At 43.1% G+C, this 27,250-nt stretch overlaps 1 protein-coding gene across 1 annotated transcript; it reads left to right on the top strand.

Annotated features, from left to right (window-relative positions):
- The first annotated feature begins 1,403 nt into the window (after positions 1-1,403).
- On the top strand, positions 1,404-11,020 carry LOC133464913 (uncharacterized). The gene is made up of 8 exons (XM_061747117.1): positions 1,404-1,698; positions 2,154-2,468; positions 3,774-4,064; positions 4,229-4,366; positions 4,805-4,830; positions 4,998-5,069; positions 10,062-10,130; positions 10,665-11,020. The coding sequence occupies exons 1-8, from the start codon at positions 1,650-1,652 to the stop codon at positions 10,725-10,727; spliced, it is 1,023 nt and encodes a 340-aa protein (XP_061603101.1). The 5' UTR covers positions 1,404-1,649; the 3' UTR covers positions 10,728-11,020.
- The last annotated feature ends 16,230 nt before the right edge of the window (positions 11,021-27,250 follow it).

Below are 27,250 nucleotides of genomic sequence, written 5' to 3'. Positions count from 1 at the left end.
GCGCAAAAGAAGGCGACTTCTACTGGGCTGTTCATTATCTGCTGTTATTGTTGTTGTTTTGGATTTGGATACAGGAAGAAGAAGCGGAAATGACGGGAATTGCGTCACAACGTTCTCCGTGCGTCGCTGGTTTGATCCAGATATCCCAAATTATTACAATTACCATGTAAACAGGGATAACCCTGTTTGATCACGCATGGAAACAGATTAGTCTGAATGTTTCAGTAATCGGAATATTGACCTTAACATGAATATTGACTGCATGTAAATATAGTCATACATCCTACAGGGGGGCTGAAGTGTGTCGAGGCACGTTATTTTGTCGGTTACCCACCAGGAAGACATTTGATTGGTTGTTTATTGGCGCGATGAAGACGTCAGCAAGCCAAAGCCTGAGCAACACCCACCGCCATGGGCTGCTGCCATGCTGCAGAGTGAGAGAGCAATACAGAGGAAAAACGGGTGAATATTGGGTGAATTAGATACAACTACAATACTTATTCAGAAGATTTGTACCTTCATCAGCGGATTTATTGTCTGAAAGAAAACCCAAGATAATGCTGCTTCTCCTTTAAAGGGGACCTATTATGAAAAACAGGTTTTTTCTTGCTTTAACATATATAAAGTGGTTTCCCCTCAGCCTGCCAACTCAGAGAAGGAGGAAAGTAACCAAATTCTGCAGTGTCTGTACAGCCGCCCGGATGAGCCGTCCAGTGTGATGTGGCTTCTACGAGCCGTTTAGATTCTGCAGCGATGCGTGAAACCACGCCCACAACTAACTCCGCCGGCCGGAGCTTCCACCCTTTTTTCGTAGTATCGCGTCATTCAGGCAGCAAATCAGCACAGAGCCTCATTATCATAGCCCCGCCCACTCAGAATCCCGCATAGATAATGAGGTTAGAGAATGGGACTATAAAGACATGGCTCATTTATTTAGCAAAAACAATCAAAAGCTTGTTTTTAAGACATTCAAAGCCTGTTTAAAATAGGTATTAGATGCCATAGTAGGTCCCCTTTAAACCAGGCAGCACAGTGACCCTGGACATTGAACAGTTGCTCTTCACCACAAAGCAGAAGTTTGTCCACTATGACATCTTTGCTTAATCATGGAAAAGATCAAGGAGCAGAAACTGACCAAGAATAGCTTAAAAACCCAAACTATATTCCTGAGACTGCCCCTAACTGGCAACAGGCGCTAAAGCGTTTGTGGAAGTTCAGCAGCACGAGCTCGTTCAAAGCTTCAAGTCCGCTGGTTCGTACGTTACCAAATAAGTTCCTCTTGATTTGACTGGAGGACGGATGTGACAGAAGAGCTTAAAAAAAGAGAAGAAACTTCCTTTTTTTCTTTCTGTCATGAGACCAAAGACATTATTCAGAACAAACCACACCACATTTGGAGCTGGACGAAGTCACACAGGGAACGAGTCAAAGGACCTTCGGTCTTTACTTTTATTTTGACTTAATTGAAGCTTGTTTCTTTGAACTTGAACTCTTCCTGGTTGTGTGTTCAGAGGATCGCAGCAGTGTGAGGACGGTGGGAGTTGGTGTGAAGATGATTTTAGCCAGCAAGTTAACCAGAAACAGGAACTGACATGTTCATATTCAGATGAGAAGGAGAGAAAAGCATAATTTCATTCAGCAGAGACAGAATGACACCACGACTGCAGCTCTTCATCATTTTTATGCTTCACTTTGAAGGTAAATATCATCTTTATATTATATGTTATTGGGTTCAATTGATTTAAAAGTTAAATACACTCTAAACATCACTTTAGGGACACCAACTGTTTCACTTAACTATAAATGTTTTCAGTGGTTTGAAACATAAAAAACATGTCAGTTATGTAAAGATGGAGATTCACTAATAAAAACATTTAAAAACACGATTTACGATGAATGATGAATGAAAGATGAATTTTATGTCCTGTTGGAATTACCAACTTCGAATTCAATAGCAAACAAAAAGGTTGAGTCCTGTGTTTGATTTATGAGAGAGCAGGTCAACGAAAATGGTAAAGAAAATGATGGAGGATGTGTGAGGTTATTGAATGTTGCTTCTGTGCTGACAAACCTAAATATGTAAGTTAAATATGTTTCTTGGGTCTGGTTGATGTGTGAAGTGTAAAACTTTTCTCAGTGTTTTTCCTCTGCAGCAGGAATCAGTGATAGAATCGTTCTCCATCACAGAGTTGGAGATAACGTCGTTTTACCAAGAGAATGTGATTCATCATCTGACCCATGTTCTCATGTTGACTGGATTTCCAACAACATTCAAAATCCCAACAAACTAAAGGAGATTAATAATGGAAATATTGTGACGACGTCACCTCGAGCTGACAGGATGAGTTTGAGCAGAAACTGCTCTCTGATCATCAACAACATCACTGCTGAAGATGCTGGTTGTTACACCTGTAGGGTTGGAAGTGATGATCACTATAACACATATGTGTATCTGAGTGTTTTAACAGGTGAGTGTTTTAACTTAATAACATCCAGACTGTCAGTTTGAATCCTCCTCTTAAACAATCAGTTAAAACAAGAATGTTTAAGAAACTCTGAGGCAGGGCCTCCGCAAGGGGTGTGCGAACCGTGCGACCACACGGGGCCTCGTGCCCCAAGGGGGCTCGCGCTATGGGCCTTTTTTTTTTTTCCTTCTTTCCCTTATAAATATCAACAGTCACGTTCCATTACAGACCTAAATGTGTACTAGTCTGTGCATATCAATAAATATATGTGCAATGATGCGCGTGTCTGTTGTTCAATACAACTGATCAGACCAAGCGCAGACACAAGGTGCTCTGATCCAGACGGGTGGAGTTGTAACAAACTCTCACACAATGTCGAGAGAACGAGACAGATTCAGGAAATTTCCAGCAGGGAATGAAAAAAGAAAAAACGAAAGAAAATTGAAGAGTTTAATGCCTCTCTGAAAGGCTCGTTTCATAAATTTGTTAGAAAAATCACTGATCCGACCGGGTCTCAAGCAGCCGTGGGGCCCCGCGTCGAGGCAAGCCCAGATGATGATGAGGCAGGGGAAGGTATCCAGTATTTCGCTAATTGGAGAGTTAAAATTGCGCATATAAACACCTGATGCGACCCGAAAAACCCAAAGATTTCGGGCGCAAGGGCACCCCCCGGCCATTTCGCACAGGGCCTTGCAAATCTCCCAGACGGCTCTGCTCTGAGGTGATAGTGGACATGAGATCATGCGGTGTGCATGAGCATCAGCCCCCTTGTTAGGAATCGTTTTCTCTGAACCCAACCGCACGACACCTTTAGCCAAAACGAGGCGTAGTTTGATAGGAACTCCGTGCTCCCAGCGGGACCGGACTGCAGAGGAAAGCCCCGCCCGGCCGAGCCCTAATACCCCCCTCTCATGTGCTCGTTGAGTGGCAGCAGCCAATCAGGGCTGACTGGACATGCAGTGAACCTGGTGTGTTGGAAAGTCCCTGGGAAGAGAAGAGAAGGAGACCGGAGCAGAAAATAGTAGTTTTAGGTTAATTTTACCAGTTTGATTATTAGTTAGTAGTAGTATTAGTTGTAGTTCACCTGTGTGCGTGTATTTCTAAAAACCACACACACTCCTTCAGCCTAATAAACTGGTGAAAAGGGAAGTTCTGTTTGGTCAACACCCCCTTGGCGACGGCTATCATATCTGAACCCTTAGTGTCACCTACAAAGACTGTAAATTAAAGACATTCTCACATTTTAATACATTTAATCAGCTTGTTTAACATGTTTTATCCTGTAACAAGTTATTTGTTTTCTTCTAGTATCTCCATTACCACCAGATGTGGATCCAGAAAGGGATGGAGATGTGACATTAAACTGTTCTCTGATGAGACACAGTTATTTGGGTCCCTGTGAGCATAGCATCATCTGGGTGGATGAGACAGGAACTGTGTTGCGTGATGAAGGTGATGGGTTTGTGTTTGGAGGACAGAAGAACTGTGTTTCTTATCTGATTGTGAAACATCAGAGAGGCTCCAAGAGAAGATTCATCTGCCAGGTTGTTGAAGGAGACAGAGTGAAGATAGATGCTGAATACACCCTGGACTTTACAGGTAAGACACCCTGAAATAATGAAGACAAGGAAATAAAGGAAAGAAGAGCAAAACTTAATCTAAACTGTTTATTATAATCACAGTTAACCTCATACATGCATAATTAATTCAGACAATTGTTCATATTTCCTTTGCAATCATTTAATTGAATCATTTGATTCCAGATTCCTCTATGATCGACACCAACGTGATCATCGGATCAGCAGTCGGGGGGGTCGTGGTGGTTCTGGCTGCTGTTGTTGCTTTTCTCATCGTTTGCAGGAGGAAAACCAAAGAAACAGAAGATCAGCAGAATGAAACAAGTATGAAAGTCATCAGAAAAAAAGCACATGTGCAGAACTGAACCAGCTAATCACGGTAGTCTGTCTCAGATTCCACTTCTGGAAACTCCAGAAACCTCCAATAACTGCAGAAGTCAAATCCTCTGTTGAGATGAAACACAACTCTGAGGTCTTGATCCTCCAGAGATTTGTTCCTTGTGTCTTCATGTCTTCATATGTGAAGAAAACTAAATTTATTCTTCTTTTGAAGAAGAAGACATTTAAAAAATGCTCAAGTTGAATCTGAACGTTCACATAAAATCTTCCTGGAGTGTTTTGGATATTTCTTTGTTGAGACGTCCTGATAATAACTTTAATGTAGAGCAGAAGTTTATTAGTAGAAACATTATTTACCAAATTAACTTGATGGACATGTGGTGATGTTGTTGACTAATTGTTGAAATGTGACCTTTGTTTCAGATGTTCAACAGCTGATGCACCACAATGTGAGTATCAGAGCCCCGTTTCTTCCCCTGTGGTCAAACATGGAACTGCATCAACGTTGATGTTCAGAGGTCGATTCCTCTCTGGAACAGTGAAATAAAGTTGTGGTTTAAAACAAATGTTCATGTAACAGACTTTAAGCGACATTTCTGCATTTGTTTGTCTCTAGGATGATCCAGAGACCAATGTTACCTATGCTGATTTTGGTGGTTTTAATCCAAATACTTCCACTAAAATAAAGGTAAGACTGTAAAACTTGCAGGACAGTGACCCTTGAAGACTGGAGTTGCCCATCCTTGTCCTAACTGATCACCGCAGTGGTCATCTCTGATCTTAAAAACCACATTTGAGACGAGAGCTCTGGTGGGGGGGGACTGCAGGCCAGCTCGCAGCTCCCGAAGCTCCAGCCAGCAAACATGCACAAAAGAGAAAAAAGGGGGCCAGCACAAGAAACTACAGGTACGATGGACAAAAATGAGATACTTATAATAAATAAAAATGGAAATGGAGAAGAGAGGAAGGGAAGAGGAGAGGAGAGGAGAAGAAGGGTGAGAGGCACCGCCCAGTGGATCATGTCGGTGCCCCGCTGCAGCATAGGCCGATAGCAGCATATCTACCACAAAGCTATATTTGAGACTATTATTTGAACTATTATAGTCGTGTTCTATAGCTGCAACTATGACTACTGACTGTAACACACTAGAGGGCCAAATCCACAAAAGGATTGCGCGGCTTTTGCGGCCGCTAAACCGGTGCAAATGACACAAAAAGAGACCGTCTAATTCACAAAGCACCACAAAGCAGGGCGAATTGCACCACAAACTGCGCTGCCAAGCAAATAGTGGCATTGTGCGCCTGTGCCATTTGCATGCATGTAAATTAGGTAATATTCATACATTGCCCCCTTTCTATGCAAATAAGCCTCATTGCAAAAACGGTCTAATTCACAAAGGCCAGCGCTATTTGCCACACGCAAAAATAGTGGAGCAAATACCGTCTTTTCGAAGCGTATATTAACTGCGCGCAAACTCACTCCTCACTCCCGCTCTGTCTCTGTTTCTCTCTCTCTTCAATATCATTCAAGCCTGTGTGATACTGAATGATATTAAGGGTGAAATCTACAGTCAGACATGACTGTACACAGTCAGATCAAGTGGGGTTGTGGACTTATCTCGGATTTAAAAATAAAAATAACAGGACGGAGCTCAGGATTCATCCATACAGTAGGGGCTGCTTTATTACAAACAATTCCACCATATAAACATATAAATCTAGAATGTGTGTGTTTAACAGCTGACCTGTAGGTGTGTGTAGAAAAACACAGAACATGAATTACCGTCAGATCCTGATCTGGGACCTCATCTATAAAGCTTGCTTGCGCACAAAAAGGGCCTGAAAGATGCGGCGACGCGCACTGTACAGTGCGCGGGCCGCGTAACCTACGCCGTATGCTCTGCGTCGATTTAACGCGGAACCATAAATCAGCCTTGAACAGCACTGAGGGAGGAGGGAGGAGAGGGAGCGGGGCTCCCGTCCCGTCTTCGCACAGTGTCTTGAGGATTTACAGGCTGAGCCTACCGTTAGTTCTTAAACTGTAAAAAAAAAAGGGGGGGGGGGAACAAAAGCATGAGTTTGAAAAGTGGGGGGGCATGTCCCCCCTGTTCCCAGTGGAAATTGCGCCCTTGCGCCTCACAGCGCTTTATTTTTTATTTCTGCAGTTTTCATTATGGACCAATCTGTGTGCTGAAATATGGAGAACACTGGAAGCAGCTCCGCTCACTTACTCAGACAAGGGCAAATTGCACTCAGCTCCAAAACTTTATGGGCGTGTTTGCGCCGGTATATCATTAGAGCAAAATCTTTTGTGAATAGGACCTTAAAGCGGGGCAAATTGCGGTCGCAAATTGCGGTCGCAAATGCGGCGCAATTCACAGCGCTATTTGCGGGCGCAATCTATTCTTTGTGGATTTGGCCCTAGAGTTTACACTACCTAGAGATTTACCAACACCAGCTAGAGATTTACTAAACACTAACTATAGGCTTTACTAAACAGAAAGGTTTTAAGTTTAGTTTTAAAGGTGGAAGTGGTGTCAGCCTCCTTAACCCAGATTGGAAGTTGGTTCCATAGTAATGGTGCCTGATAGCAGAAATAGCAGTTTCTTCAAGGCTGACTGATAATCCTGGTCCACGGCCTCCGCGAACTCCTCCCAGACCCGAGTTTTTGCCTCCAGGACTCCTCGAGCTGCAGCTTGCTTGGCCTGCTGGTACCCATCTACTGCGTCAGGAGTCTTAAAGGTCAACATGGCCTGATATGACTTCAGCCTGACAGCATCCCTTACTTCTAGTGTCCACCACCGGGTTTGGGGATTGCCATCACCACAGGCACCAGAGACTTTGCGTCCACAACTTTCAGCCATCGACAATGGAGGCAGAGAACATGGTCCAGCCTCCTTTGGAATCTGTGTTTCTCTTGAAGATGAGAGTTGAAGACTTCCCTGACAGAGGTCTCGGCCAGACGTTCCCAACAGACCCTCACAATACGTTTGGGTCTGCCATGTCTGTCCAACTTCCTCCTCCGCCAGCATATCCAACTCACCACCAGGTGGTGATCAGCCCCTCTCTTTACCTGAGTGTCCAAGACATATGGCCAAAGATCAGATGAAACAACAAAGCTGATCATTGACCTCTGGCCGAGGGTGTCCTGGTGCCATGTGCACTGATGGACACCCTTATGCTCGAACATGGTGTTCTTTATGGACAAACTGTGACTAACACAGAAGTCCAATAACAGACTACCACTTGGGCTCAGATCTGGGAGGCCATTCCTCCCAATCACGCCCCTCCAGATATCACTGTCATTGCCAACGTGAGCATTGAAGTCCCCCATTAGAACAATGGAGTCCCCATTTGGAGCACTATCAAGTACTCCTCCTAGGGACTCCAAGAAGGCCGGGTACTCCAAACTTCTGTTCGTCCCGTAGTTGCAAACAACAGTGAGAGACCTTTTCCCGACCCGAAGGCGCAGGGAAGCGACCCTCTCGTTTACCGGGGTAAACTGAGCTGGGGGGCTATAAACAATCCCACACCAGCTCGCCGCCTCACACCCTGGGTAACTCCAGAGCAGTGGAGGGTCCAGCCCCTTTCAAGGAGGCAGGTTCCAGAGCCCAAGCTATGTGTGGAGGGGAGCCCGACTATCTCTAGCCGGTATCTCTCAACCTCCTGCACAAGCTCCGGCTCCTTCCCCCCCAGCGAGGTCACATTCCATGTCCCCACTGCGAGGGTTTTGGTCTAGGGATTGGGTCATTGAGGCACCCTGCCATGACTGCTAGCCAGACCACATTGCACCAGCCTCTCAAGGACCTTACTGCGGGTGTTGGGCCTACGGGAAGGCGGGCCCACGTCGCTGTTTCGGGCTGAGCCCGTCTGGGCCAGCAGGCGCTCGCCTTCAAGTCCCAACCCCAGGCCTGGCTCCAGGGAGGGACTCCGGTGACGCCAATCCAGACGACGTAACTGTCCTTGGTTTTCTTTTGTCCATGTTTGGCTTGTGAACTGCTCTTAGTCTGGCCCGTCACCTAGGACCTGCTTGCCATGGGAGACCTTACCAGGGGCGTAATGCCCCTGACAACATAGCTCCAAGGATCATTCGGGCAACACAAAGCCCTCCACCACAATAAGGTGGCGGTTCAAGGAGAGGTGATCAGAATGACCATAAAACAATATTAATTAGCCTGATAGCTCATTAAAAGATCAGCTAACCAAGCTAGAAGAACTAACTGTAACTAACTGCAGGCTTCTCAGGTGTGTTTGTTCCTTCCATTTGCAATGTGTCACTGCACAGTGCAAAGAATCAGAGTCTGAGTCAGAGTTCCTTCAGTTAAAACTGTTGAAATTTCTTGAATTAGCGGACCACAGAATTCTACAAATTATGTGGAAAGCTCATAAGAAAATTTTGCCAATCAATATACAGAAAAAAATAGGAAAAAAATAAGTATAACTTAAAAGGAACAGAGATCTTTAAAAAACCAAATTCAAGACAAAATTTATGGAACGTTGTGTTTCTGTAAAAAGGTGTCAGTTTATGGAACAGTCTGGATACAGAAGCCAAAGAATGCAAATCAAACATTACATAAAAAAAGCCAGTTTGATTCAATTCAATTCAATTCAATTTTATTTATATAGTGTCTAATACAACAGATGTTGTCTCTAGACGCTTTCCAGAGACCCAGAACATGACCCCCGATTACATATTACATAAACAATGGCAGGTAAAAACTCCCCTGGGAGAAAAGCCTTAAGCCAAACAGTGGCAAGGAAAAACTCCCTGCAAAACTCCATGCACAAAAGAGAAAAAAGGGGGGCCATCACAAGAAACTACAGGATCGATGGACAAAAATGATAGCTATGAGATACTTATAATAAATAAAAATGGAAATGGAGAAGAGAAGAAGGGAAGAGGAGAGGAGAAGAAGGGTGAGAGGCACCGCCCAGCGGATCATGTCGGTGCCCCCCTGCAGCATAGGCCTATAGCAGCATATCTACCGCAAAGCTATATTTGAGACTAACTATTATAGTCTTGTTCTATAGCTGCAACTATGACTACTGACTCTAACACACTAGAGTTTACACTACCTAGTTTGATGAAGAAATATCTTTAGTTAGGTGGGTTTTCTTTTTTTTTCTCTCTCTCTTTTTAGCACCATTGTCATATTTTTTTCTTTGAATCAAAAATAGCTGTTTGACGACAGCTATTTTGTGTTATTTTATAACTTTGTTGTAGTTTTGGTTTGGTTTTTTTGATTGTTTGTTTTTTTTAAATTATGTTTATTGGAAAGTGTTTTTTTTTATTGTGTAATTTGTAATTTTTTTATTTTTTTTATTACATTAATTGAAATTTCTTAGGAAAAAGGGACAGATAAAATCTTCTTTCTGTTCCCTTTCATTCAAGGAAAGAGATTTGTTGTAATTATATTGAACTGTTTTGTTTTTCTTTGAATGAATGAAAAAAAAGAATCAAATCAAATCAAAATCAAGAATCATAGTCTTCAGAAACCTTTGGGTGACGTCACCGAGAGTTTGTCCAGTTCTTCTTATAGCGTTTATGATCTGATCTCCCTCTCGTCTTTTGTGGCTAAAAACAACTTACTTTCATCGTGACTGGAAAATGAAACTTGTGGTTTCAAACAGCAACACAGATCTTGAGACCACTTTCTGAGTATTTCTTGTTTTCCTCCAGGATGAGTCGGAGAACAACATAACCTACGCCTCTGTCGATCACTCTGGGAAGACTTCTGCTAAGATAAACGTAAGTAAATATAGACGAACAGGTGATTAAAGGCTTCTCTTTCAGGGGTTATTGAAGTGTATTTTGGGGGCGGAGCTAATTTCATTGGTTCCTGTATTTTGGGGGTGGAGCCAGGAATTACTGGATAGATTGTATTTCTCTGCCAGCTTCAGATTGACACGGTGTTTCTGGAAAAACTTCAGATGGAGACTGCTGAGAGGAAGTCTGTGGATGTATCATTGAAATGTTGCTTCCACAACCAGCTTCTTCATAAATGAATGATGAAGTTAAACTACAAACTGATACTTCAGACAGTAAAAGTGACTTCCAGCTGCAGACGTGTTGCAGAAACACTTCAACGTGATGATGTTATCGCAACTGAAAAAAAAACTGATCCAAAGTTGTGAAGTCCAACATCTTTATGATGAACTAAACATCATATTAGCACAGATGGTTTCAAACTGAAATGTCCAACCAGCACATGTGGGTGTAAATGTGGCTGATGAGCAAGGATTTCTGATGAGTCATGTGACGTTTCTGGTTTGTTCATTTCAGGTCAAGGAGGAAGAAGATGTGGTGACGTATTCTGCTGTGAGGATCAAAACCAACCAACAGTGACCCCAGCAGTCTCTGCAGCTGCGTCTCCAAACCCAAATAGAGGATAAAAGACCTGGAGGACGTCCGGTTGTCCAGCTGCTGACAGGAAGTGGACAGTTGGACTCATGTTCAGTCATATTAGATGTAGTTGTTCAGCAGGAGCACTTGTTGATCACTTGTCTTCTTCTTTCTCTGATCTACATTTCATTTGTACTCTGGTCTTTTATATCTGGGACTGTTGATGGTATCTTAGGTCTATTCAAGTCTTAAGTTTGTCTCTGTTTTACAAGCTTCATTTATTCAGTATCAATAAACTGGACTAAACAAGTGTCTCACTCTAATATTTATTTGGACTTCCTTTAGATGTCATGTGATCATGAAGTCCTAAACCAGGGGTTTCCAACCTTGGTCCTTGAGAGCTACTGTCATGCATGTAGGGACACTTTTTTTTTTTTTGTAATTCTCTTTAGATTTCACAAAAGATCCATACATTCACAGAAATATCACAATTTCTCTCATCTCACTCTCTGTTCCACCATTGTTTCATAACCTGATGCATCTGAAAAGTTAAATAAGTGAAACAGAGAGAGAATAGACAAACAGATGATTGTCTTCATCAAAATGCTGCTGAGGCAAATTTTCACTTTTATGCAGACGATACTGTGATTTATTGTTCTGCGCCTACCCTTAACCAGGCACTCTGTCAGTTACAATTTGCTTTTAACATTGTGCAGTGTACCCTGTTTAACCTGACGCTTCTTCTAAATGCTGATAAAGCAAAACTCATGACATTTTCACAGGCCAAATCCAGGCCAATGAATCTCCCATCAATTATTGTTCAAGGTTCTGAAATTGAGACAGTGTCACAATATATGTATCTTGGATTCCTAATTGATGATTCATTATCTTTTAAGCCTCATATTCTGCATCTAGTCAAGAAGTTGAAGCTGAAATGGGGTTTTTATTTTACAAATAAGGCCTGTTTTTCCTTTATTCCAATGTTGGGCTTCAGCCCATGTGAAAATATGATGATGAATTCATGACGTGTGCGATCGGAGGAACATTACATTGTCATCAAATTCCAGTGAAAGCCAGACTCGGCCTTCTTCCTGAAAGCAGAGTTTTATGGCCCTGCTGCTATCCTCATGCTCAGTCCATGACCCCTGCGGCCTGGCTCGAGATGGTCCGCTTATGCCCAGATCAAAGAAGGTCCACGGAAACCGAACTAAGGTTTATGACACCTAGAGGGTCAAAACAGTGAATCAGCAGGGTTTCTGCCAGGGAACAGACTCCCTGGGGGTTTACGACACCTGGGGAGGCCGGACGCAGCGGAGCCCAAAAAGCCAGGCCTCAACCGGCCCGAAGAGGTGGGGGGCACTGCCCGCTGGCCAGTCCCGCCCAGGAGACTCTAAAAGAGGAGCAGCCACCTGATGCTCATCTCTGCTTTTTCCATTTTTCCTTTGCCACTTCTCATTTTTTTTGGCATCAGGCCAAAACTTGGAGTTTAGCTCCAAGTTTTCTTTTTCTTTTTCCTTTTCACTTTTTCATCTGCCCGACCTTTTTGCCTGCTGGCAGAGGTGCAATTTTTCCTAGCCCGACTCCCGCATCCAACCAGCGCAGCATCTGCCCCGGGCATCCTGCCAGCCGACTCCGTGGGCGCCACCGCGGTAGAAAGGTTTTCCCGGTGCACCCGACATCGGGGCCGGCACCGACCGCCACAAAGGGCCACTGGAGATCGTCAAGCGCTGGTAACAGGTTCGCCGGTCCTGCAATCCTGCCTGTGTTCCTTTTCCTCAGAGTCGGACGGGGCGAGACAGAGTCCCCCCCCCGGGTGCGCGCAAGGAGCGTTAACGCACTACGGGCTTGACGCAACCCCCCTCCTCCTCCTCCTCAATAGAGCCGCTGCTCTCCCACACCTACTGCAAAGTAAGAGGCAATTAGCGTCTGGGCAGACTTAGTAAAGTTTATTTCGGTGGTTTTGATCCTATTTATTGAGTTTATACATTGTGTGATGTATTGATTGTACTGTACACCTGTTTACGTGAGCTTTCACCGCCGAGTGGTCGGACCGCGGCTCCCGACTGTATCTCGGAGCGGGTGGGTTTCACTCCCGACCCGGCTCTCGAGTGGGACCTGCGGCCGATCTACCGAACCGGCCGTTAGAGCTCACAAACCCCCTTTGGGTCCCCCGGCTGCGGTGTGACCACCTGCAGCCGCGCATCTGTGTGACGCGTCGGAGATCCCGCAGGCACGCCGGTGCGACGTCCGAGTGCGGTCCGCTGACCCGCTCCTCCGCCCCCCCTCTTTTCACTAAACCCGGTTGCGCGTCAGATCCACGTGGTGGTTCACCGTTGTTTTATCCGTGGTCTGTTGCGCTTTCCGTCATATTTCCCCCACGGCTGTACTGCCGTGGCCTGCCTTCCGGGAGGCGTGTTCACGTACCGCGACGTAGCACGCCCTTCGGGCTACGTTCTCACGTACCGCGGCGTGACCCGCCCCCAGACTGCGTGGCGCGCAGCGTACGCTGCTCTGACGCATACACGCACACACACACACACACACACACCCACCAGTCTCCACCCGGAGGATCCGAAGAACTCCTCCTTTTCCTTTATGATTTCCTGTCTCTGTTTGTGTAATTGGACCATCAGAATTTATTCGAAGTGTTGTTTACCAACTGTTTGACACTAGTGTGAATAAATTTCTGATCGCAAAAAGTCGTCTCTGTTTATTCTGTGCATATCTGCCGCCAAGGCTGGGTGACGAAGTGTGTGTTCGGATCTCACTCCTTCAATTAATAACTGGGTATAGTAATTACTCTGAGACTGATATTCTGCTGTAAAAGTTATCATTTCCCTGCTTAAGGAACAGGGTGGTGCCCCCATGATTTTATTTATCATTTTGGTCATTCAATTTGCTAAATAGTCGACTTTATTAATTATTAATAATTATTAATAAGATTATTAATAACCTTCGATAACTGATCAGCTAAAGCTCCACTGAGTTGCACAACACCAAAAAGAGACTTGTTGAAATTAACTTTTCTGCCTGTGCTTGACTATGGCGATGTCCTTTATATGCATTAATCTGCTCAATGTCTTCCTGCATTGGATACTGTCTACCATGGAGCACTGAGATTTATCACAGATTTCTTACTCACCACTGTTCTTTGTATGCCCGGGTCGGATGGTCTGCTATGGCCACCCGTAGGCTTTATCATTGGCATGTCTTTGTTTATAAGGTAATTCTTGATCTGCTTCCAGCTTATTTGGGGAGGTATCTCTGTCAAAAAAGCACTGGGAGTCAGAATCTTCGGTCGCAGGACTTATTTCTATTGACTGTACCAAGGTAACAGGGCTTTCAGCTATGCTGCCCCCTCTGCTTGGAATGAGTTGCAGAAAATATTAAATTGAATAATCTGGTGTCACTTGATGCTTTTAAGGATCTTCTGAAAGACTTGGAAGCAAGTACAACTGTCTGTAGATGCTTTGACTGCTGATTTTGTTTGTGATCTGTATTTCTGATCTGTTTTTAACTGTTTTGATATTGTTTGTTTGTGCAACTGTGTGTTTGTGCTGCTCCCTGTCTTATTTATTTTTATTTATTTATTGGTTTATTTGACAGGGACAATGCACATCAATAAAAACATTGCTGTAAATGTGCCAGAGTTAGCCAAGAGGCTATTTTTCATCTGTAGTCCCTGGCCAGATGTAAGAATACAAAAAAGTACAGAAAGATACATACAGATACATAAAGTACAGAAAAGTAAAAAAGTCTTGGCCAGGACTCTCTTGTAAAAGAGATTTTTAATCTCAATGAGACTTTTTTTCCTGGTTAAATAGAGGTTATAATAATAATAATAAAAAAACAGACAATGGACATTAGCATAACTGAATGATCATACAAACACATTGTACCTTATCCATCTTTCACACTTTCTCAGAACTTAGTCCTGTTTCAGTCTCTTTTTTACATATCTTTAATTACATTTTTTTTTCTTCTTTCTTTTTACAATTTTCTTTCTAAATTAACAATTAACAATTAAAATTTTGTAGCATGAACCAAGGGAATATTTAAAATGTATTTGTAACCCAAGGTTGGCCCTGTGAAAAGTGAGCAGGTGAACAAATGATCCCAACCTGGACATCAGTGTGTATATATCTGGGTCAGCCTGGGGTCACTTCCTCTTCCTCCATCCACTTCTGTGATCAACGCTGGGCTGGTGCAACGTGGGAAGACGGAAACCTTTTTTTTTTTAGTTGGAACCTTTGAATGGGTTTGGACAAATAATCCCTCTTTAATCCTTGATGGCGAGCTACCTTGGACTCAATTAAACCTCCACAACTGGTGGTAGGATCAAACCTTGTTGAACTGAATGAAGATTACTTGACTCTTGTTCCTTGATACAATGGACAAAGGACTTTAAAAAAAGAACTCTTTATGGAAGAGAAACTTCCAAAAAAAGGAAAAAGAAAGTCTGTGGATGCATCGTTGAAACGCTGCTTCCACAAACAGCTTCCTCATAAACAAATGATGAAGTTAAACTACAAACTGATACTTCAGACAGTAAAAGTGACTTCCAGCTGCAGACGTGTTGCAGAAAACACTTGGTGGTGATGTTATCGCGTGGTGATGTTATCGCAACTGAACAAAAACCTGATCCGAAGTTGTGATGAACTAAACATCATATTAGCACAGATGGTTTCAAACTGAAATGTCCAACCAGCACATGTGGGTGTAAATGTGGCTGATGCGCAGGATTTCTGATGAGTCATGTGACGTTTCTGGTTTGTTCACTTCAGGTCAAGGAGCAAGAAGATGTGGTGACGTATTCTGCTGTGAGGATCAAAACCAACCAACAGTGATCCCAGCATTCTCTGCAACTGCGTCTCAAAATCCAAATAGAGGATAAAAGCCCTGGAGGACGTCCGGTTGTCCAGCTGCTGACAGGAGGTGGACGGTTGGACTCATGTTCAGTCATATTAGATGTAGTTTTTCAGCAGGAGCACTTGTTGATCACTTGTCTTCTTCTTTCTCTGATCTACATTTCATTTGTACTCTGGTCTTTTATATCTGGGACTGTTGATGGTATCTTAGGTTGATTCAAGTCTTAAGTTTGTCTCACTGTCTCATCAACAGTTTTGTCTGTTTTACAAGCTTCATTTTTTTCAGTATCAATAAACTGGACTAAACAAGTGTCTCACCCTTTAGATGTCATATGATCATGTCCTTGTTTCAGTCAGATCATCATGTATCTAAACATGTATTTCCATCCATAGCTGCATTTATATTTTCACCAAATGTTGGGTTGATGATGGGAGAGTCGGATTGATGTGCAAAGTCTTCTTCAGCGTGTCCTGAAGATCCTCACTGGGTGAAGGTCTAGATTTAGATTTGATCAAAGCAACAGTGCGAGTGCTGACAGGAACCAGTAGGAGACCATCTCTCTTGTGTTAGCCTCTCTTCAGGGGTTCTCCACAACATCTACAATCAAAGTCAAAACTCTGTTATTTCCGTATAAAGTCCTAAACCAGGGGTGTCAAACCTTGTTCCTTGAGAGCTACTGTCATGCATGTAGGGACACTTTTTTTTTTTAATTCTCTTAAGATTTCACAAAAGATCCATACATTCACAGAAATATCACAATTTCTCTCATCTGACTCTCTTTTCCACCATTGTTTCATAACCTGATGCATCTGAAAAGGTAAATAAGTGAAACAGAGAGAGAAAAGACAAACCATAACTGAATGATCATACAAACACATTGTACCTTATTCATCTTTCACACTTTCTCAGACCGTAGTCCTGTTTCAATCTCTTTTTTTACATATCTTTAATTCATTTTTTTTTTTTATAAATGAACAATGAACAATTGAAATTTTGTAGCAAGAACCAAGGGAATCTTTAAAATGTATTTGTAACCCAAGGTTGGCTCTGTGAAAAGTGAGCAGGTGAACAAATTAGTCCAACCTGGACATCAGTGTCTACATATATTTGGGTCAGCCTGGGGTCACTTCCTCTTCCTCCATCCACTTCTGTGATCAACGCTGGGCTGTTGCAACGTGGGCAGACAGTGACCTTAATGGCACTTTAAAGGCACTTTAAAATGCTTATATTCAGCTATCAGCGTTTTTTTTTTTTTTTTTTTTAGTTGGAACCTTTAAATGGGTTTGGACAAAGAATCCCTCTTCCATCCTTGATGGCGAACTACCTTGGACTCAATGAAACCTCCACAACTGGTGGTAGAATCAAACCTTGTTGAACTGAATGAATATTACTTGACTCTTGTTCCTTGATTCAATGGACAAAGGACTTTAAAAAAAGAACTCTTTAAGGAAGAGAAACTTCCAAAATCTCAGAACTTGAGACTTGCGTGTTTACTTTAATTTTGTTTACTTATTGTGTGAAGCATTGCAATACAAATTATTATTTTCAAACTTAAGTTGTGTCTGTGGTTTTCATACGAATTGGACTCCTCATTGAACCTGTGTTACAATCTCGGTGACCTAGCCAGGAGTCCAATTAAATGAAAACCATTTAATTTTGGGTCTGAATACGTTTTGGAAGAATAATTTTGTCTGTTTAAACTTGTGGTTTAAGTCAATATGGATTTCATCCAGGAATTAGGGGTCAATATATCAAGTTCAGTTATAATCAGTGGTGTTACTCACACAGACACAGATGAAGACATTTTTGATTGTTTGAAGAGGTATGGGTCCATTAAGAAAATAACCCCTGTGAATGATTCAAAAAGCAAATACTATAAAAACCTGATCGTTGAGTTTTCACAAGCCACTATTTACACCACTTCAGAAGAAATGCCTGAAGTTACATTTATTGTAAAATCACTAGCTGCTGAATACACAGAAACAGTTGGCACCAGCTACACCACACACCATCTAAATGAGTTAAAACTACTTGTAAAGTGCAGTCGAAAAATCTTTGAGGAAGTGCTGAAGGATATGATAGACCTAATTGATAGAACAACTGGGAAATGAAAGTGTAGCAATGCTCGCGCTACGGGGGTCACCAGACAGGACAGCAGACACAGGGTTTTCGTGCAGGAAACGTTTTATTTCCTTTCACCCAGACACACGTCCACCAGTGCCTTCAGCAGCTCTCCTTCCTCTCAGCAGAGCTCTGCTCTGCGTCATTCCTCTCTTGTCTCCAGGGCCCGCGCACTACTGAAATACACAGAGAGTGATTAGACACACCTGTGCACCATAAGCTGTTCCAGCCGCCACACCCCGCACTCCCTCTCTCCCCTGCAGACCACACCTCAATCCTGCACCCTGCCACAGAAAGCGACTCTGAAGAGGAGCCATCAGTACAAATACTGGAACCAACAGCTTTTGCATCTGATCAGCAGGGCCCCCGGCCTTCAACAACTCCTGTCACATCGAGAAGGTCTGTCCCTTTAATTGGAGAAGACTTAACTCCACCTGCAATCCAAAGAGTTGTTGTCGAACATATTGTGAGGAAGGATGATGCTAATTATTTGGCTCCACTCAAACTCCGTGCCTTCTCTGGCAAATTCCCCGAGTGAACAATGAAGCAGATTATGAAACCTGGCGTTCACACATTGAGTTATTACTCGCTGATCCAAGTCTGTCTGTTTGTATGTCACCAGGCGGATCATTGAAAGTTTGTTTTCTCCTGCAGCTGATGTGGTTAAAGGCCTAGGCACTGATACTTTGCCCAGTGCGTATCTGAAGGTTCTTGACTCTGCCTTTGCCACTGTGTGGGAGGAACTTTTTGCTCAGTTCTTGAACACACTCCAAGACCCCGGTGAGCGGTCTTCTGCTTACCTCCAGCAACTGCAACTCTGCTTGAACTCTGTGGTAAAAGGGGGAGGTATTTTGACAAACGAAACAGATAAACATCTCATTAAACAATTCTGCCGTGGGTGCTTGGATAACAGTATAATAACAAATCTACAACTAGAACAGAAGAAGGATAACCCTCCATCCTTTTCAGAGCTTTTGCTCCTGTTGCGCACCGAAGAGGACAGACAGTTATCAAAAGAAACCCGCATGAAAAAACACATTACCTCATCCAAGCAACAGATTCACCTAAGTACCCAAACTGCTTGTGCTTGTGGTGCAAAATCACAGATGACTTTTAACTTTGGCGATTCCCCACTCTCACCGGAATGGAAAGAACGCATAAAAAAGAAACTCAACAGTATGCCAGTCGTTTTTGCACAACATGATCTTGACTTTGGAAGAACTGATAAGGTCACTCATCAAATCAGACTTTCAGATGAAACTCCTTTCAAGCACAGACCAAGACCCATTCATCCTCAAGACATCGACGCTGTTCGCAAACATCTACAAGATCTCCTCGAAAGCGGTATAATCCGTGAGTCTTCGTCTTCCTTTTCATCACCCATTGTGGTGGTCAGGAAAAAGAATGGCAGCGTACGTCTTTGCATTGACTATCGGAAGTTGAACTTGCAAACGGCCTTTGTTTTTCCCTTAGGGTTCTGGGAATTCAATCGCATGTCTCAATGAGTCATCAATGCGCCAAGCAATTCCAGCACCTCATGGAAAAATGTATGGGAGAAATAAACTTGAAAGAAGTCCTTGTCTTCATTGATGATTTGATTATCTTTGCACATACTTTAGAAGAACATGAAGCAAGTTTGTTAAAGTGCTTGAGCGACTGAAGAGGTTTGCTCTAAAACTATCCTTGGACAAGTGTGCGTTCTTCCAAACATCTCTCCGCTAACTGGGGCATGTGGTTTCCCGCAATGGTGTTGAAACAGATCCGGAGAAAGTCTCTACTCTCAAAACCTGGCCAGTTCCCAAAACTCTGAAAGAGCTAAGATCATTTCTTGCTTTGCTGGGTACTACAGGCAGTTTGTGAAGGGGTACTCTGCCATTGTCAAGCCCCTTCATGACCTCACATCTGGTTATCCACCTTCACAAAAACACTTGAAACCAACGTTGAAGCCTGAAAAATATCTGAACCCCAAAGAACCTTTTGGTGGTCGCTGGACACCAAATTGCCAGCAAGCCTTTGACACCATCATTGACAAAACTAACTTCTGCCCCAGTTCTAGCTTTTGCAAATCCCCAAAAGCCATACATCCTTCATACAGACGCCAGTTCCACTGGTCTGGGAGCTGTGCTCTACCAAGAGCAAGATGGAAAAAACAGTTATTGCTTATGCCAGCAGAGGTCTTTCCCGCAGTGAAGCCCGGTATCCAGCCCATAAACTTGAATTCCTTGCCCTTAAATGGGCAGTAACAGAAAAGTTGAATGACTATCTTTATGGTAGCCATTTCACAGTTGTAACTGACAGCAACCCCCTTACTTACCTCTTGACATCAGCCAAACTTGATGCCACCAGTTACAGGTGGCTTGCAGCTTTATCCACCTTTTCCTCCGTGATCATGTATCGTGCTGGTAAACAAAGTGCAGACGCTGATGGACTTTCTTGCAGACCACATGGTGATCTCTCAGATGATCTCACGTCTCAGAAAGAGAGAGATAGAATATGGAAAGGTTCTCATCAACATCTTGCTGATCCTTCTATGGTTTCCATTGACAAACACACTGTCCAAGCCATTTGTGACAGACAGCTCATTTACAGTTCAACCAAAGATGGTCCGCATCACACTAATCTTGTCACTTTCAACTTCCAGTGATGCACTGCCTGATAGTTTTGTGTATGATCAGCAGTTTGGATCCTCTGTCATTCCTCAGCTTACAGACACTGAAATGGCTACAATGCAACGCGCAGACCAAACTATCCAACATGTCATGCCATCAGTTGGAAAAGGGGGAAACGCCACCACCTGCATTGAGGGATGAAGTTCCCGAGTTGCCCCTTCTCCTACGAGAAATAAATCGGTTGGAGCTCCAGAACAACTTTCTTGTGAGGAGGAGGCAAACAGGACCTCAGTGTAGTTATCAAGTCGTTCTACCCCAGGAATTCCAGCCACAAGTCCTGACAAGTCTACATGACCATATGGGTCATATGGGGATTGAAAGGACGCTTGACTTGGTCAGAGCCAGATTTTATTGGCCAAGAATGTATAACGATGTGTACAGCAAGGTAAAGACATGTGAAAGATGTGTGAAAAGGAAATCATTACCAGAAAAAGCTGCACCCCTCGTAAACATAAGAACAAGACCCCTTGAACTTGTCTGCATGGATTTCTTGTCATTGGAACCAGATCAAAGCCGGATCAAAGACATTCTTGTGATGGCTGATCATTTCACAAAATATTCAGTGGCTGTTCCCACACCTAACCAAAAGGCCCGAACTGTCGCAAAACGCCTATGGGACAATTTCCTTGTTCATTATGGAATCCCTGAAAAACTGCACAGTGACCAAGGACGGGACTTTGATACTTTGATTCGTACAATTCGTACAATAAAACAATTATGTGAAATGGCTAGCATCATTGAACGTGTTAGTCGCACACTATTGGACATGCTTGGGACGCTCAGAGATCAGAATAAAACTCATTGGAAGGACTTTGTAAAACCACTTGTACACGCATACAACTGCACAAAGAATGACATCACTGGATTCTCCCCTTATGAACTCATGTTTGGCTGTCAACCATGATTGCCTGTTGATTTAGCTTTTGGACTACCTGCAACTGATATCCAACATACCTAATATTCTCAATATGTCCAGAATCTCAAATATCATCTGGAAAATGCAGAAAAGGTCATGCACTGCAACAAAATCAGATTTTGACCGACATGTACAGTAACTGCTTCTGACTTGTCGGTAGGAGACAGAGTCTTGGTCAGAAATGTCCGCTTGAGAGGAAAACACAAGATTGCAGACAAATGGGAATCAGATCCATATATTGTTGTAAAGAGAGCTGGTACTCTTCCTGTGTACACAGTCAGACCTGAAGATAAAGATAGTCCTCTACGAACACTACACAGAGACCTCCTTCTTCCTTGTGGGTACTTACCTGCATCGACAAGAGCCCCCTCAGTGAAACAAACCATCACACCAAGGACTCAACTCAAATCCTCTCAAATGTTGACAATCATACAGACTGAGAACACCTGTCAGATGATGAAATAATCCCACCTCACTGGTACACTGAAACGCCTACCTCTGAATCCCCAACATTCACCACAATACTCAATATCCCAAAAGTTTCAATACCGGCATATTCCAAATTGGTTCTCACTGCCCCAAAAACTACTCAGCAACCACCCTCTGAGGAGATAAATGCTGCACCTGTGGAAAATGTTTCCCCCAACTTGGACAACTCAGATGATAGCACTGGTGGGCAGTCTCTGAGGACACAAGCAGTGCACCAGCACAAAATGCTACATACAACTTGGATAGCCCAGTAGGTGGCAGCACTGGAACGGCTGGCACGGAAGAGGAAAATATGGATAACTCTATCCACTCCCCTCAGTCTACCCACATGGATGATGAACTCCCTATGATGCTCACCATGGACCAGGAAACCTCCGGAGCGACTTCAATATACAAAACTAGGACAGCCTGTATTGGATACCATTCAATCACTAATCCACGGACTAACCACTGCCTTTACATATGCTCTAACTGATCCAGACATTCCCCATGCTACGCACCAGCCACCAATTCACACCCAACCAGTTCCATGTCACGGGACGTGCAAAGTACATGAGATCAGGGGGGGGGGGGAGTGTAACCCAAGGTTGGCCCTGTGAAAAGTGAGCAGGTGAACAAATTAGCCCAACCTGGACATCAGTGTGTATATATCGGCGACCTTAATGGCACTTTAAAGGCACTTTAAAATGCTTATATTCAGCTATCAGCAGTTTTTTTTTTTGTTGAATGGGTTTGGACAAAGAATCTTCAATCCTTGATGGCGAGCTACCTTGGACTCAATTAAACCTCCACAACTGGTGGTAGGATCAACTGAATGAAGATTACTTGACTCTTGTTCCTTGATTCAATGGACAAAGGACTTTAAAAAAAGAACTCTTTAAGGAAGAGAAACTTCCAAAATCTCAGAACTTGAGACTTGTGTGTTTACTTTTGTTTACTTATTGTGTGAAGCATTGCAATATAAATTATTATTTTCAAACTAAAGCTGTGTCTGTGGTTTTCATATGAATTGGACTCCTCATTGAACCTGTGTTACATATTACTATTTAGTCTGCTCTCAATGGTGACACGAATTCAACCCCGCGGATCTAAAGTTCCTCTTGACAGCGACTCTTGTTCACCGTTGAGGTTGGAAAACACACAAATGTGTTGTTGAAGAGACAGTTTTAGGTATTTATCGCCCACAAAGAGGAAAAACATAATCAGTGACATAAACAGGTTGACTGGGGTGTAAAAAAAAATATTCTAAAGAAATATCTTCGCATGTTCACTTTCTTTTTTTTATTTTTTTTATTTTTTGTTTGGAATCACATGTCAACAATAAATAAATCTTATCGCATAGTTAGTTGTTTCAACACAGTGCTCCAATTTGTTTTGTTTTTTCATTATAACAGAACACGTGAACATGGGGTGTTTTCTATTATAGTAATACAAGAAAAGAAAATTAAACAAAAGCAGGGCGTTTCAGGGAAATATACATTTTCCGTTGCTCCCAGATGTCTTTGAATTTAGATTGCTACAGCCTCATTGAGAAAGTAATTCTTTCCATCACAAATATATTATAAATTATATTATTCATCTATAGATGGGATGTCTGGCTTAAGCCATTTCTTTGTTCTTGCTTTTATGCAGCTAAGCTAAGCTAAGTGTTTAGTTTCAGAACTTACAGTGGTTGAACGTACAAGCCCAAGGAAGAGTTTGTCCCAATTAAATGCAATGTCCTCCCCAAATATAATCACTAGCTCTGTGTGAATGTTACACCAGATAATATTTATTTTTGGACAAGCCCAAAACCTGTCGTTATGATTGGCTTCCTGGGAATGACAAATCCTCCAGCAACTGGAAGAACCACAATAGTGACCATGTCGAGCTGGTGTGATAAAATATCTAATGAGACACTTCCATGTATTTGATCTTGTGATCCTCCACTGAAATTCACAGGATTTTTCCCAGGTATCTTCTACAAGACAGCTGTTGGTTTCCCTGTCCCATTTTTGTTTCATGTATACAGTATTTGCTGTTTTAATGTCTTTAAAGGGAGCATATTATGGCATTTAATGTATATTTTAAACAGGCCTTGAATGTCTTTCTACATAAATCCGAAATTCAGCCTGTGGGCCATGTCTATAGTTTTACCGCTTCTAACCCCTTTTTCTGTGCTTCATTTTAGGGGAGGGGAGGCTATGATAATGAGGCTCTGTGCTGATTGGCTCCCTGAATGACGTGTAGCAGGGGAGGAGAATAAACCTCGCTCCGCCAGAGCAGCCCGAGCCGCCTGCGTCGTACACAAACTGTGTCCCATGCGAGAAGCTTCTGCGACAAAATAAAATCCATTGCTTTATTTTTTTTGTATTGGACTGTCCTAACTGGCCGCGAGTTTAACAGTTTCAGTGTGGACAGAGAGCGTCCGATGTCACGCAGCTCGATAGTCGGATGCTCTTTCAGTTACACGCTGTAAACGGATCTTAAAGCCTGATTTACGGTTCTGCGTTAAATCGACGCGTACCCTACGCCGTAGGCTCTGCGTTGGTGTAACGTTATTTCTTATGTTACAAGACAGATGAATCATGTTAACTGTAAATAAATCACAACACTGAATTTTCACAAATGGCAACTTTATTGTAACCCCTTGCCTCTCACCTGAAATGAGCTGGGATAGGCTCCAGCAGACCCCCGTGACCCCGCAAGGGATAAAGCGGGTATAGATAATGGATGGATGGATGGCAACTTTATTGTTAAAAAAATAAAATATGAGTTGTATATAAATAACATTTATGCACTATTTCAGTCGGATCTGCCCGGCGGATGCTGAACGCTGGCCCCGCAACCCCACGGCGGGCGCCTGGCGCATGGCTCCGGGGCGCATCGCCCGTTACCGGTGATCAAACCGACAGATTTTGCTGAAAATCTCGGAGGGTGAAGCTGATCCAGCCTGGGACGTACCCCAGAAATCCCTGCTCCCAAAGCGGCCGGGAACCTGGAGAATTTAGTCGGACGGACCCCGCTTTGGGAACCAGGAAGTAGGCTGGAGCAGCGCGCATCACCGCGGCTTTAACCGGGGAATCTGATCGGTTCCGACCGGCCGGGACCGGAGGAACCCGCCTGCACTGGTAGCAGGGACTCCCGGGGACCGACCAGCGGAATTTCAGCCGGATCTGCCCCGCAACCCCACGGCGGGCGCCCGGCGCACAGATCGGCTCCGGGGCGCATCCTCTGCGCATCGTCGGTTACCGGGGATCAAACCGACAGATTTGGCTGAAAATCTTGGAGGGTGAAGTTGATCCGACCTGGGACGGACCCCCGAGGACCCAGCTCCCAAACCACCCGGGAACCTGGATGATTTAACCCGGATCCGCTCCGCCGCGGCGCCGCGTGCGACTGGCTCAAGGAAGGACCGCTCCAGCCTGTAGAGAGAGCTGGTTGTGGGCGTGGTTTCAGCAGCGGAGGCCGAACCTCTGCGCCTAGGGTGACATCACCCGCAGATTTTAATCGGCTCAAAAAAAATCACGTGACACTGGGGGATTCTGTCCGGCGGGGGTCAGACACCTTGCAGAAATTCATGGTATTTTGTCTCCCCTGTGCTGGCAGGGTGAGGGGAGACCGCTTTATATATGTCAAAACAAGAAAAAACGTGTTTTTCATAATATGTCCCCTTTAAGTCCTCTATAAAGTCCGGAGATGATCTTAAACCAGGATTCTGACCTGTAGGCCCTTATGAACACTTTTAGACTGTTTTAATAGATGCCTTTTGACTTTTTAACATAGAGCTGTTTAGGTGATGGCGTACCTGGAGAAATCTAAAGAAGTCACTTTTGTTGAGATCGTGTAGTCTTTTCAACGTCTGAAAGATCTTCAATGTTGCCTGAAAAGGTGCAATATGAGGAGAGACCACTGCTAACCCATCTTCTATAATTAGCATCCATTTTTATTTGGGACAAAATCAAGATTGTAACTGCACCATTTCAGAATCTTTACCTCTTCTAAGATTGAATTTTTTTTAACATCTAACCGTGTTTTCAGTGATGAGTTGATCCATCTATTACCCGTTTCCATCAAACATTTAATTAGTCTTTTGTCTCCTAACCTTGCTTGAATTGGTACTGTCCCTGATATGTTTTCTTCAATTTCCTTCCATCTTGCCTTATAATCTGAGTCACACCAACAAACTAAGATCCTTAGCCAGACCGATATATAATTATCTTTTAGACAGGGAAGTGGGAAAGTGAACACTTCCCCGCATATTCACTTTCAAACAGTTCACGTTTTTTTTTTTTAACTTTGGCCTGTTCTCACACTTTTCAGCAAACACACCAACGTCAGGGTTGGAAGTGTTACTTTAGATAGTTTTAGTCATCAAATCGCCCAGAAACAGGACGTTACATCATCACATAAAGACCTGCAGCAGAGAAAAAGTATTTATATCATTGACCAGAGACAGAATGACTGGGAGAGAAAAGATTCAGTTTCAGATGTTTAGGTCTTCATATAATCCGTCCGTCCACCTTAACTTTGAACTTGCTGGCTGTGGGTTCAGAGGGTTCCCAACAGTGTGAAGACGGTAGTTGTTGGTGTGAAGATGATTTTAGCCACTAAGTTAACCACAAACAGGAACTAACATGTTCATATAGAGATGAGAAGCAGAGAAAACAAGATTTCCTCCGGCAGAGACAGAATGACACCACGCCTGCAGCTCTTCATCACTTTACTGCTTCACTTTGAAGGTAAAGATCAACTTTATTTCACGTGTTTTAGGGCTTTATGGGATTTAAAATACACACTTGTAACATCCCACTCTGAACCTACAAGAAGCACAAGTTGTTAAAAAGTCAGAGCAGTAGAGTACAGCAGGTACATCTCATTCTTAAAATGGCAAGAATTACGTTTCTATACGGTCAAAACGTACAAAGACCGGGTCAAATACAGTATTACAAAAGTAATCTGTAACAATTCATACAGTGAATTAAACCAATTTGACAATTCTACGTCAACATGCCTGCATTCAGGGCTTATCCATCACTAGTATAACTTTGCGCGGTTTTCAAAAATCACAAGTATTTAATTTAAGAGTACGCTTCAGTAAACAGTACACAATTAAACAGAAAATAACAAATAAGTGGAGGATGGGTCGTTGTTGGAGAACCACGTTCACACCCTCATGTCACGGATTTCAGTCCGTTAACAAAAACAGAAGCTGGTGATTCGCCTACATGTCTCTGCAAAAACAGACTGTTTTATAAAATTAAATAGATCATTTCAGCTAAAATGATCTTTTTTCACATTGAAGTGTGACAAAGTAAAGAATTCAGAAGAAACAACTTTACATATTTATAAAAGAGTAGTCGTATAAAAAAATGTTCAGATTTGACTCATTTCAGTATTTTACTGGAACCAAAATTCTTCTTTTATTCTTCTATTTCTGAGAAAATGGTTCAAAAGTTGAAGCAGAAGAGGAAAGTTTGCTT

This window comes from Cololabis saira, chromosome 18 (assembly GCF_033807715.1).
Source record: "Cololabis saira isolate AMF1-May2022 chromosome 18, fColSai1.1, whole genome shotgun sequence".
Lineage (NCBI taxonomy): Eukaryota > Metazoa > Chordata > Actinopteri > Beloniformes > Belonidae > Cololabis > Cololabis saira.
The sequence above is the reverse complement of the archived record's forward strand: the minus strand, read 5'-3'. Positions and strand labels throughout refer to the sequence as shown.